At 44.6% G+C, this 13,712-nt stretch overlaps 1 protein-coding gene across 1 annotated transcript in view; it reads left to right on the top strand.

The window, feature by feature from the left end:
• Positions 1 to 13,440, top strand: part of LOC128017383 (major intrinsically disordered Notch2-binding receptor 1-like) — a 28,004-nt gene extending 14,564 nt beyond the window's left edge. Inside the window, exon 5 of the mRNA XM_052602751.1 lies at positions 9,925 to 13,440. Coding sequence (XP_052458711.1) covers positions 9,925 to 10,122 — 198 coding nt within the window. The 3' untranslated portion in view covers positions 10,123 to 13,440. The remainder of the gene's footprint in view (positions 1 to 9,924) is intronic.
• Positions 13,441 to 13,712: the final 272 nt, after the last annotated feature.

Here is a 13,712-nt window from a genome sequence, read left to right as displayed (position 1 = left end):
GCATGCCACTTTAGATATTGTTGCAGGCATTTAAAAAACATTTATGAATTATTCTAATTATTTTTTATATAATATTATAAAATATACATTATTATTATTATTGTTTGATATATAAAAATATATGAACATTAATTATTAAACAACATTAATATTACAGGTATTTATTTATTTATTTAACTTTTTTACATTTGTGTGTCAAGTAGTCAACTCTTTTGAGCTGTATGGGAAAACAGACACTCCAGAAAAGGCTTACAAGTGTGTGTTCACAAGTATAAGTCGATTAAAAAACAGTGCGGACTGAACATAAGAACATGTCCTGTGCGAACGGCCCATTCAATGATTTAGTAAAAGTTCTGTTGGCCTATACAGAAAGTGAGATTTAAGATAGTTAATCTCAGGTTTCTCACAGGAGAGTTCGGTACTGTTGAGGATTCATTTCTTAATATGCATTATTTGCAAAATAACTAGTTTTTTTGACTGGTCAACTCTGTTATGAATCAATTAGACTCTAGATCATGCATTGTGTTGTAAGAAAATAGACAATGATAATTTAATTAATCATTAAGATTAAATGACAGCTTTAATGATGATCTCTGTAATGTTGTTTTGTTTGAATAAGGCTTTTGCTAATTGTGCAAAAAAAAAAAAAAAAAAGTACTCTCTCTCAGACCATCCAAAGACGTAGATGGTTTAGTTTCTTCTTCAGATCACATTTGGAGAAATGTAGCATTATGTCTCTTGCTCACCAATCAATCCACTGCAGTAAATGGGTGTCATCAGAAAACTGCATGTTTGTAAGAAACAAATTAATCATTAAGACATTTTTTACTTCAATCTGTCGCTGTTGATCCATAATGCATAATACTTCCTCTCCTGTTGTTATCTCCAACTGTTTTGGACTGTTATGGCTTGTAAACAGTACTCGATCTGTGCATTCCTGTCCTGATTCAGACAAGAATTTTCCAAATCTGTTCTGATGAAGAAACAATCTCATCTACATCTTGGATGACCCGAGGGAGTGTAAGATGTCAGCAAATGTTCATTTTTGGGTGAACTGCTCCTTCAAAACCAAATACGTAACTGTAATGCTTTTAAAGGGGGGGTGAAATGCTCGTTTTCACTCAATATCCTGTTAATCTTGAGTACCTATAGAGTAGTACTGCATCCTTCATAACTCCAAAAAGTCTTTAGTTCCCTTTCAATACTTCACTCGTACTGCGTCGAAGACGCATATGGGAAAAACCCCCTTTTTCTCCTGAACTGAAGCCTTATTCAATCACGCAGTGAAACTGCACAGCCATTGGATCGTGCAGTGCTATTAAAACAAACCAATGGCTTGGCAGCGGTGCTGCACGAACCTATGGCAGCGAAGCCCGCCAAAGCCCGCCAATATGGGCGGGGAATCTGGCTATATATTGGCCGCTTCGCCACAGGAATTCAGATTATTTCTCCTTCAGCGACGACGTCACATCGCTTCGCTGATCTCCGCTGAACTGCTCGCCGTTGACACGCCTCGCACTGGAACGCGACTGCCGGTCCCCACCGCAGATTCATCGCTTCCCTGCGGCCATCCGGTGAGATATATTGAAAGAGCAAATTTCTCTAAAAGAGCCTTTTTCTACGGCGTTGTTGCAAATGCCGTCTCGTCATTGCAGCTCGTGCAGAGCCCCTCTGCACGCTGATGACGGGCACAGCGAGTGTGTCGCGTGCTTGGGGAAACCCCACGCTGACACAGCACTCGCGGGGAATTCATGTTCTCATTGCGAGAACATGAATATCGCCTCTCTGCGCTCGCGAATCGCTTTCTTTTCAGAGAGCGATCTCGCTCCTCGCGCCCTCCCTTTTTCTTCCTCCCGCGAGCCGGCGAGGAAGAAAAGGCGGGGCAGAGGATTAAAGCAGCAGGATGAAAGCGAGCTCACGCCGGCTCAGCCCCCGCGTGCCTCGTTTTCTCCGCCCAGAGGGGATTCCCCAGTCCTCTTTGTACAGCCAGACCAGTGTCCCTCTGCTGCCGCGAGTGATCTGGTTTTGTTTGGAGGGACTGAGGAGGAACTGCTAGAGGACAGCATGTCTCTAGCCGCTTCAGATGCTGAGGAGCTGTCGGGCTCGCCGGACCCCGCCCCCTCGATGTCATCTGAACCAAACCGCTCGAAACTCGGGATGGACGCCGAGCTTATCCGCGTTCTCTCCAGGGCAGTGGATGAGCTGGGTCTGGATTGGTCTCCTCCAGAGGAACCAGCCCGTAGCCGTCTGGATGAATGGTTTCTGCCGGGGCGCCAGCAAGCCCCTCGTCAGCGAACTGCTCCGTTCTTCCCGGAGGTCCACGACGAGCTCACTAAATCGTGGCGCGCCCCCTACTCAGCGCGCCTGCGTACTTCATCTTCATCCGCCCTCACCTCAATTGACGGCGCTGATGAAAGAGGATACGAACGGCTGCCGCCGCTGGACGAGTCTGTGGCCGTGCATCTCTGCCCGCCAGCAGCTATTGGATGGAAAGCCAAGGCCAACCATCCGTCCAAACCCTGCCGTACGACGTCGGCGCTCGCCGGGCGTGCCTACTCATCGGCAGGGCAAGCAGCCGCGGCGCTCCACTCTATGGCGGTGCTTCAAGTCTTCCAGGCCAAACTTCTCGCCGCCACCGACGAGTCTGGCCCAGATGTCGCCACACTCAGGGAGCTGAGAAGTGCAACAGACTTGGCGCTGCGTGCTACCAAGAGCACCGCCCAGGCCATTGGGCGCTCGATGGCTAACCTGGTCGTCTTGGAGCGCCACTTATGGCTCAACCTTACGGAGATCAAGGATGCTGACAGAGCCCAGTTCCTAGACGCACCGATCTCCCCCAGCGGCCTCTTTGGCCCGGCGATAGAGGGATTCGCCGAGCGTTTCACAGAGGCGCAGAAGTCGTCCCAGGCAATGCGACACTTCCTGCCAAAGCGCGCTTCATCTGCTGCCAGTCGCCCCAGACAGGTGCCGATTCGTCAGCCTCCTAAGCAAGCGCCAGCTGCTACCACCGCAGCCCAGCCGGTGAAACCCGAGCCTCGACACCGTTCTCGCTCGGCCACCAGACGGTATCAGTATCCCAAGCGCATGGGACCCCGGCCCAAGATAGTGCTGGACCCTGCGCCGCCGCCGTCATCCTGATCGACAGGAAAGAAAGAGGAGGGGGCTAAGTCTCGCCACAGCCGGACCACCCCCCAAACTGCCCCGTGTGTTCTGCCGTCCATCTCCAGATGTCGACGAAGTTGTTCCTGCTGCAAACAATGGGCCCTTGTTAGCGCCCAGACAGCAAAGCGCTGTTATAGTGCAAAAAATAAAAAACACACTCCTTCACAAAAAGAGCAGTTCTCCTCACACAACACTCACGAGTGCTATGTCCCCCCACGGCGGTCAATCACTCGAGTTAATACAACCTCTGTCCATCCGGGCCTCACAATGGCAAGCCATTCCCGGGGTATCAGATTGGGTCATGGGAGTAATAAAACACGGCTATTCCCTTCAGTTCGCACGACGGCCACCACGCTTTCGCGGGGCGGTCACCACTTCAGTGCACAACGAGAACGCTCACGTTCTTCGTGCCGAAGTGAAAAATCTGCTGGTGAAGGGAGCTATAGAAATCGTTCCCCCAGCACACCGCGACTCAGGGTTTTACAGCCGTTACTTCCTGGTTCCCAAGAAGGATGGTGGGCTGCGCCCCATCCTCGATTTAAGACATCTGAACCGTGCCCTCATGAGACGGCGCTTCAGAATGATCACATTGAAACAAATCCTCTCGCAAATACGCTCAGGGGATTGGTTCTTTTCGCTGGATCTGAAAGACGCTTACTTTCACATCCAGATAGCCCCCCGTCACAGGCCGTTCTTGAGATTTGCCTTCGAGGGCGTGGCTTACCAATACAAGGTCCTCCCCTTTGGGCTGTCTCTGGCGCCTCGCACGTTCACAAAGTGCATGGATGCGGCTCTCTCCCCTCTCAGGCAGAAGGGCATCCGCATTCTCAATTACCTCGACGACTGGCTAGTTCTAGCTCAGTCAGAGGGGGAGGTATTGGGTTACAGAACTGTGCTCCTCAGCCATCTGGAATGCCTGGGGCTCAGGGTGAACTTTGTCAAGAGCTCACTGTCCCCCAGCCGGCGGATATCGTTTCTGGGAACAGTGTTAGACTCAGTGACAATGAGGGCTACAATGGTGAAGGAGCGCGCTGCGGCTCTACAGCGACTTGCGGCCTCTTTCAAAATAGGTGCTTCTCGACCCCTAAAGACATTCCAGAAGCTGCTGGGTCTTATGGCGGCGGCATCGCCGGTGCTGGAGCTCGGGCTGCTTCGTATGCGCCCCCTCCAATATTGGCTGAAACCACGTGTTCCACCTCATGCATGGCGTCACGGACGCTTGAATATCAAGGTGAGTCAGGACTGTATTTCGGCCCTGACCCCTTGGAGGGACATGCAATGGATGGAACGGGGTGCTCCACTTGGTATGGTTTGCAGAAGGAAAGTGATCTCCACAGACGCGTCCAACAAGGGTTGGGGCGCGCTGTGCGAAGGGAAACCCGCTTTCGGCCAATGGTCGAAAGAGGAGAGCAGGCTTCACATCAACTGCCTCGAGATGATTGCAGTTCAACGAGCCTGCCAGAGCTTCCTGTCAGACCTAAAGAGCCACCACGTGCTGGTCAGATCGGACAGCATGACGGTGGTCTCTTATATAAATCACCAAGGTGGGCTGTCGTCGACGCGTCTCTTCAGACTGACGTCGCGACTGCTGGAATGGACCCAAAGCAATTTGGGGTCCCTGAGAGCAGTGCATCTTCCGGGCAAGCTGAACAAGGGCGCGGATATGCTGTCAAGAAGCGGAGTCTCCTCAGAAGAGTGGAGACTCCACCCGCAGACGGTTCAGAAGATATGGGAGGTCTTTGGCAGAGCGGAAATAGACCTCTTTGCCTCAAAAGACAACTCTCATTGCCCAATATATTTTTCCAAGATCAAGGACGCGTTGTCCCAGGACTGGCCCAACCGTCTTCTTTATGCTTTTCCTCCGGTCCCTCTGATTCCCCAAGTAATCAGGCGGGTCAGGGACCAGAGATGCAGGGTTCTGCTTGTAGCCCCATTCTGGGAAAATCAGCACTGGATAGCCGACCTGTCGCAGATGCTGACTGCAGCCCCATGGCCCGTTCCCCTGAGACGGGACCTCCTTTCTCAGGCGGACGGGACGATTTGGCATCCACACCCAGAGAAGTGGTCTCTGCACATTTGGTCGCTCGACGGGAGCCCGCGGGACTCCCTGAGCGTGTGCTAGACACAATTTCACAGGCTAGAGCTCCGTCTACACGACGCCTCTATGCCTCCAAATGGTCTGTGTTCTCCACATGGTGTTCAGACCATGGTGAGAGCCCGACCTCTTGTGACGTATCAGTGATACTGTCATTTTTGCAAGAGCTCTTGGAGAAGGGACGATCCCCCTCCACGCTCAAGGTCTATGTAGCAACTATAGCGGCATCACACGCCCTTATAGCAGGCCAGTCGGTGGGCAGAAACGACTTAGTCGTCCGATTTATGAGAGGTGCCAGACGGCTTCATCCGCCTTGCCCTCCCACCGTCCCTTCTTGGGACCTGCCCACGGTGCTGAGAGCCCTGAAGGGGGCCCCCTTTGAACCGCTACAGTCCATAGGCCTTAAAGCCCTGTCGCTAAAGACCGCTCTGCTATTGGCACTAGCGTCTGTTAAGCGTGTGGGTGATTTGCAAGCACTTTCGATGAGCCCTAATTGCCTAGAATTCGGGCCTAACGACTCGAGGGTCGTCCTGAAACCGAGGCATGGCTATGTGCCAAAGGTGCTCTCCACACCTTTTAGAGCACAAGTGGTCACCCTCTCTGCGTTACAAAACACAGAGGAGGATCCAGGGCTGAATCTACTTTGTCCAGTGAGGGCTCTAAAAGTCTACATAGAGCGTTCTGCACCAATAAGACGATCAGAACAGCTCTTCATATGCTTTGGAAACCGCACCAGAGGGTTACCGGTCTCTAAGCAAAGACTTTCAAGGTGGATTGTGGATGCAATCCAGCTAGCCTACTCTTCTTTGGGCCTGCAAAGCCCAATTGGAGTAAGAGCCCATTCGACGAGAGCAGTGTCTTCGTCTTGGGCATGGTCTAATGGTGTGACTATCGCAGAAATTTGTGAGGCGGCTGGCTGGAGCTCGCCGTCCACATTTGCTAGATTTTACAATCTAGACGTCCCAGCGCTTCATGCTAGGGTACTTTCTGTGTGAAGGTCACCTTCTTATTTCTCATTTGCATGCTCTTGGCCATTCTTGCCCAAGGCTCAAACTCTACTCGTATGCACTCGGTCCCTTGGCTACTGAGGCGATACGAACACGGGATGATCAGGCTAGGCCAGACGTAACCTCATTGAGCTTATTCTGCCCCTAGTTGCTATTATCATATCTTGGTTTAACAAATCAAGTTTGATTGCGTTGGTCGTCCTCCCTTCTTAGCATGGCGTGATTGAACTGGGTTCCCATATGCGTCTTCGACGCAGTACGAGTGAAGTATTGAAAGGGAACGTACTCGGTTACTAACGTAACCTCGGTTCCCTGAAATACGGGAACGAGTACTGCGTTCCTTGCCATGCTAAAAAGGCTGCACAACTCAGTCGTCGCTTCAGTCGAAGTAACCTGAATTCCTGTGGCGAAGCGGCCAATATATAGCCAGATTCCCCGCCCATATTGGCGGGCTTTGGCGGGCTTCGCTGCCATAGGTTCGTGCAGCACCGCTGCCAAGCCATTGGTTTGTTTTAATAGCACTGCACGATCCAATGGCTGTGCAGTTTCACTGCGTGATTGAATAAGGCTTCAGTTCAGGAGAAAAAGGGGGTTTTTCCCATATGCGTCTTCGACGCAGTACTCGTTCCCGTATTTCAGGGAACCGAGGTTACGTTAGTAACCGAGTACGTTTTATTATATTCATAAGAGAAAGATAGTCTGTACCGATTTTTCCCGGAAAAACACGAGCGCCTAGAGGCGTGACGTGTGGGCGGAGCTAAAGAATCACGAGCGCCAGTAGGATTTTGTGTTGAGCGAGTCTGGAAGCTGTGACACAGATCCAGAGGCTGAAATTTAACAAGAGCAGCATCAGCAAAGGCTTCTCTATGTGGTATGTACTGAAACTGTATATATTTGCTTAGCGGTTTTGGAAAATGACTAAGTTCCACTTTGACGTCTTTTTTTTTTTTTTTTTTTTAAGCTGTACATGTGGAAAGTGCAGTTTGATAACAACATCGCATGTTGTTTACTTGATGTGCTTACGCGCTGATAGCTAAGTAAACAACACAGAGATATTTGAAGCAGTTTTACTCGTGCAGTTTGATGACAACATCGCATGTTGTTTACTTGATGTGCTTACGCGCCGATAGCTAAGTTAACAAGCAGTTTTACTCACCGCCTGCGGTTCCAACACACGATCGTGACCCTTTTTCGTTGGGATTGCATTATCCTTAAGAAATAAACGATGTGCAAATCCGTCGTCAAACTGGGCCTTGTTTGTAAAACAAGCATCTTCGAAATGCAGGGAACAAACACACACACTTGCACAACTCCGTTGATGCTCTGTAAAAATAAACTCCATCCAGTGGTCCCTTAATGCTGTTTTTTCATTGGTAATCTGTGCAGGGTTGTCTTGCCCTGGCAACCAAAAACACACTCCTTTTGTTACATTTCGCGACGCTCTCGCTCTGATCAGTGAAGTCTGTTGTGCTCCCAGTGCTCTGCTATACAGGAGCGCGCGCTCTTCCGGCAGAAGGGCCTCAGGACCCATATAAGGAAATTCCGCTCCATCTAACGTCACACAGAGCCATACTCGAAAAAAACTTTCCGAAACTTGTGACAAACCGGAAGGAGTATTTTTGGAACAGAAATACTCCTTCAAACGTACAACTTAATTTTTGAAACTTTGTCCATGTTTAGCATGGGAATCCAACTCTTTAACAGTGTAAAAAACTCAGTATGCATGAAATAGCATTTCACCCCCCCTTTAAGTAAATGATCAAGTTGCAATTATACAGTCATAGTCGACAATAAGACAATAAACTTTGTCACCTCTACAACTACAACGATTGCTGTTTTCCTTCATGGAATTATGTCGTTTTTTTTCCACAAGAAAAACGGATTATATTTCTTGCTCACTGCTGGTATTGATATAAGATTACTCTGAGCTTATTAGAGACAGAGATGGTTAATGCCTTCAGTGTGCATGCAGTTATACATGCTCAGTGTAGCAGAGGAAAGTGCCATTGGAGACGGCATCTTTCTGCCAGTTATTGATGAAATTAATGCCATCTTATCTTCAGAACCTATCCAGATGTGACAAATAGCAAAATTTAACAAACTTTGGCTGCAAAAATGCCTGGAGGACAGTCATAAGAGGCACTGAAAATGGCAGTATTGTCACAGCTGTTCAAGGTGGTGTCGCATTTATTTGTTTTGTAAGGGAAACAGGTCAATTTAGCTCAAAAGGATTCATATAAGATTTTAAAGGGAATTTGGACAGAATCGCTGTTTTATGGCTGATCACTGAGATGGCCAGCGATTCATTGAACAAGCCGTATAACATCAACCCTGCAATGGATATCAATATCCAAAGTATAGTGAAAACACTATTAATTAGCACAGTAACAAGATCGGCAGTTTAAGACATTAACTTGTAAGCACAAAACACAAGATACTTCTCCTTTCAATATGAATAAGGCTTTATTAGATAAATCTAAGACATATAAACTAATCTAACACATAAACGCACGCACTCACACATTCACACAAGTTGCAGGAAGATCGAAAGTTTGGGAAGACTGAGTTAAAGAGAATGAAAATGTGGAATCCCAAGTTTACAGCAATACGTGAAATTGCATAGACGTTTACAACCATCAATCACTTAATTAACCCTCTCAGTGAGGTTAAAATTATATTAGACACACCAGTGCAGCTCAGATTTTGGAGGTAAGTTACCTGCTTTGCGTGTAAAGGGGGTTCCCTTAATCGAAAAAGTTTTCCGAGGTTGCTGATTGGCTGGAAGTTTTCTTAGTCATTGAAGTGACGTCTTGGGTCTGTCTGTCTGTCTGTCTGTCTGTCTGTCTGTCTGGTAATTGTTGATTGTCTGTATCTATCTAACTATCTATAAAACTGTCATTCTATCTATCATTTTGCTTGTTCTATTTATCATCAATTCATTCTATCTGTTTTTTGGTTGTTTGTTTGTTTGTTCATTCTATCGTTCAGTCGTTCTATCTCTCATTGTGTCGTTCTATCTATTGTTCAGTCGTTCATACTACAGTATCTGTTGTTTGTTTGATCTATCCTGTTTATTCTTTCAGTCATTTGATCTATCATTCTGTTTTTCTATAGAGCAATACTCTATCTATCATTCATTTGTCAGTTCCATCATTCATTCTATCCATCATTCATTCTGCCGTTTGTTCTATCTATTGTACATTTGTTCTATGTATGTGGTTTGTTCTATCTTTCATTCTATCTGTCATTCTGTCATCTTTTGAACATCTATTCGTTTGGTTTCTCTCTGTCTGTCTATCATTTGTTCTATTTATTGTTCTTTCGTTCGTTCTGGCATTCTGTCTCTCATATTGTTTAATCATATTCATATTTGTTTCTATTTTTCCAACTGTCTGTGTCTCTCTGCTTGAAACTTTATATTTTATTTTACGGTTGTATGTACTCACTGGCTCACCTTGTATTCAATTAAAATGGCAATTTGATGAAAAATTCCATCTCGACAGAATGTTTGGCTTCAGTAATCTATCTGCAGTTAAGCGAGCCGATTGGATGAGAGCTCCATTCATCTTCCACAGCCTTCATTTCACAGCAAAGTCACTATCTGCTCTGCACATACGCTTTTCTTCGCAGGACCTCTCACCTTTTTCTGTTCCCCTGCAGGTCCAGGAGTCACTCAACCCCAACAATCTGGAGTACTGGATGGAGGATATCTACACACCGGGCTACGATTCGCTGCTCAAGCGCAAGGAGGCGGAGTTTCGCAGAGCCAAGGCTTGTAAAATCGGTGCGTTGATCGTTGCGGCCGCCTGCACTGTGATACTGGTCATCGTAGTGCCCATCTGCACCATGAAGTCTTGAGGTTTCTATGGGACTAACATGGGACTTCATTTGCGGAGGTCTGTAATTAGGTCTGATTTCAGCCACCGGCCTTAGACTTTCCTGAAAATGTCTATCGAAATATATCACAACAAAGAGTTAAGGATTGCAATTTGATGTGTCTTTTTTTATTTTGTTAGTCAATATTTATAACTTGAATAAATGATTTGTTATGTAGTAGATGGCCTTACTTAAAGGCTCGGAGATGCACCTTTGTTTTATAGTCCAGAATATAATGTACCGATATGTTTTATGTCTGTTTCTCTCTCTCTCTCTTTTTTTTTTGGTATTGCAGTAGAAACTAAAAGGAAAGCTTTATGTTTAAGCGCATTCTATTTTTTACTTTACTGTGATTACGAGAATGTATTTTTCCGATGAATATGCTAACAGAATGTTTTAAAGACGAGTTGGATTTATCTTTGGAAATCGCTGGAGTGTTTGAGCTTGTGCAATGCCTTTTTATAAGGAATATATATTCAGATAGCGCAAATGTGTGCGTTCAGTAAGGAATAGTTCAGGTGAAAAAGGAAGAGTCTGTCAGTTGTTTATTCACCCTCATTTATTTTTATTTATTAAATAAATAATTGACAGATTTGTAATTTTTAGGTGAATTATTCCTTACAAATGTTGAAGGGTTTTGATTGTAGAATGTGAGGACAGTAAAATGACTCTTTTAATGATTCAGCTTGTTTGAATAGTGACTTCATTTCCTTTCGATTGGACTGATTCAACTGTTTCAAAAACAATTATATCATAGTACATAGATGCTTTCTCTTTGATTGTGATCATATACAGTATACTTTGCCTTGTTTTATCACAACTAATCATAACACTGTATACTTGAACTGCCAAATCACTTTCAACTAGCTCAGTTTTTCTTGCGCTTATTCACCAGACTGATCTAAAATTGGACCTGACAACAAAAACTGTGAACTTACCTTAATGATGTTCACTTTTGACGCTCTTTACAACCATTGTAGGAATGATTCTTCGGAGAAGTCAAGCTGTAGGGCCGTTGAGTGAAAACCAGAAACAATATTGCACTCAGGCACTGTTCTAAAACTAATGAGCTGCATTTCTTTTCTAACGCCTACACAGACAGCTATCTTCTGAGGCAGCATCCTAACTGAAATTAGCCCTTAGTGACTGATTTGGGGTCCTCTAAATAGACAGTAACTGTGTGCGTCATACAAATAATGCTACAAACGTGTAGCACACAGGAAACTTGATTAACAATTGATTTCTGTAGAGTTTGCCACTAGCACGTTGCCCTTTGGAACCGCCTGTAATGCCTTAAATGCTGTTTATGTAATCAGCTCACTAGGTTTTGGAACAATGTCTGAACAAAAACAGAAGAAAAAAAACATGCAAGTCAACTTATATAAGAATGTTTTTTCTATTATCACAATATGTGAATGTCATATGGAATAGAGTGCTGCTGGAATGAGTCCCAAAACCCATTGATTTTTTTTTGCACTTCCAGTTCAACCGTCCTGAAGTCAATGGGTTTTGGTTAAATACAGTACCTGAGATAAGGTCTGAGGTGAACACAACATCTTTTGTATTTCTATTTTTTACGTTTTTCCCTGTCTTGAGTTTGTCGGGAACATTAAACGTCATCACTCCGAACAGAAAAACTCATCTACTCACTAGACTGCTTTAATAGCCTTGCTTTTATAGCCTTGTGTTTATACTCACCCTTTTGCAAAGTATTCAGAAGCTTAGTGGTGGTGATGCTAAAGTCATGCAAACATTGCAGTTCATTTTTAGCCTGCAATTAACTTTTTATTTCTGCTGATTGTATTTAGAATTTACAGATGTTGTGTTCCTTTGTGAGGTTATCTTGAAGAACAAAATGTGTAAAAATCATACACTTGTGTTGGTTATTTCTACATTACATTAAGCCAGCGGAGATATCCAACTTCTGGGTTGAACTACAAAAATCATCCCTGCAGCACTTTATGACCACTGCTAATCAAATAACAGTGCATTGTTTGCACCCAACCAAAATCAATGGTCTGTCTTTTACAGGTGCCACGAAATTTAAAGGTGAAGTGTGTATTTTTTTTTATGTTAGATTACTTTATTGTAAATTAAAGGAGTAGTGCAACCAAAAATGAAAATGTACTCACTCTCAAGCCTTCCATAAGTAAATTAGTTTGTTTCTTCGTCAGAGCAGAACATAACATCACTTGCTCACTAATGGATCCACTGCAGTGAATGGGTGCCGTCAGAATGAGAGTCCAAACAGCTGATAAAAACATCACAATAATCCACAAGTAATCCACACTACTCCAGTGCATCAGTTAACATCTTGTGACGTGAGAAGCTGAGTGTTTGTAAGAAACAAACCCATCATTAATTGGAGGGCCGGTGTTCCCTGCAGAGTTTAGCAATGCTAATCAAACACAACTGAACCAGCTAATCAATGTCTCGTTTGGTATACTTGAATCTTTCATACAGATGTTTTTAGGCAAGTTGGAGCTAAATTCTGCAGGACACCGGCCCTAGAGGAACGAGTTTGATTAGGAGGATACATTGGTGATCAAGAGATGTAAAGCTAGTTTGAATCAAATCTGTTCTGATGAAGAAACAATCTCATCTATGCTTTGGATGGACTGAGGATGAGTACATTTTAAGCAAAATCTTCATTTTTGGGTAAATTAGTCCTTTAACTAGTGCCATAGAAATAACACACTTCACATTTAAGAGAAATTTAACTTGCACATAAAAATGACATTAACAGAATGATCCTTTACACATGTGAGAATTAACTACTACTACTTTTGATCTTATGTTTGTTTCTGAGAGTTTTCAACGATGAATAGATTTCAAAATATATACATTGTTATCCCTATTACCACTGTAGCTTCGCAATGAAACTTATAGGACCAATTCACCAAATAATAAAGCTTGTCATTTATTTGCACACCTGCTGGCAAACCAAACCCGTAGGCTGATATTTTCAAAATACTACTGGAAGCTTATGAAATGATGTGACAGTATTGTGTGAGAATATCAGCATATGGGTTTTTGTAATGGCATAAGGTTTGAGTAAATAATGACTCTGACTGTCATTTTTGGGTGAACTATTCCTTTAATTGAGCTGATCAGTAATTAGGGCATTTGAATGTGACCTTTTCTTTGATTGGCTGAATGTCCGGTGACCTCGCCTTCGACACGGGAACTGTGTGTAGTAGCACGCTGTAGACCCCTGTAAATAATTCCAGGTTCAGAGCGCATTGTGTAAATCAAGTGTAACTGGAATCATATTCGAATAAATCTCTTTCTGTTCAGACAGTTGATTGTGCATCGGCCTATTTATTTGCATGTGTTTCTCAATATCATGATTCATTTTTTGGGGGAGTGGGGGGGGGTCTTTTTATATCCCTATTCCTCTGGATGTGCTCTGTGAAACCAGACTATGACTGATGAAAGTCTATGATGGTGTTTTCCTGGAAATGTTGAGGCGACAATGGCATCTATAAATATCTGAAAATGTTCTAGGTGCTCCATCAAACACTCGTCATGTTACTATTATTGTGATTAAACCTGCATTTAAAGGCTCTGTT

Source organism: Carassius gibelio, chromosome A7 (assembly GCF_023724105.1).
Source record: "Carassius gibelio isolate Cgi1373 ecotype wild population from Czech Republic chromosome A7, carGib1.2-hapl.c, whole genome shotgun sequence".
In the NCBI taxonomy this organism is placed as follows: Eukaryota; Metazoa; Chordata; class Actinopteri; order Cypriniformes; family Cyprinidae; genus Carassius; species Carassius gibelio.
Note: the sequence above shows the minus strand (reverse complement) of the source record. Positions and strands in the feature narration are given on the sequence as shown.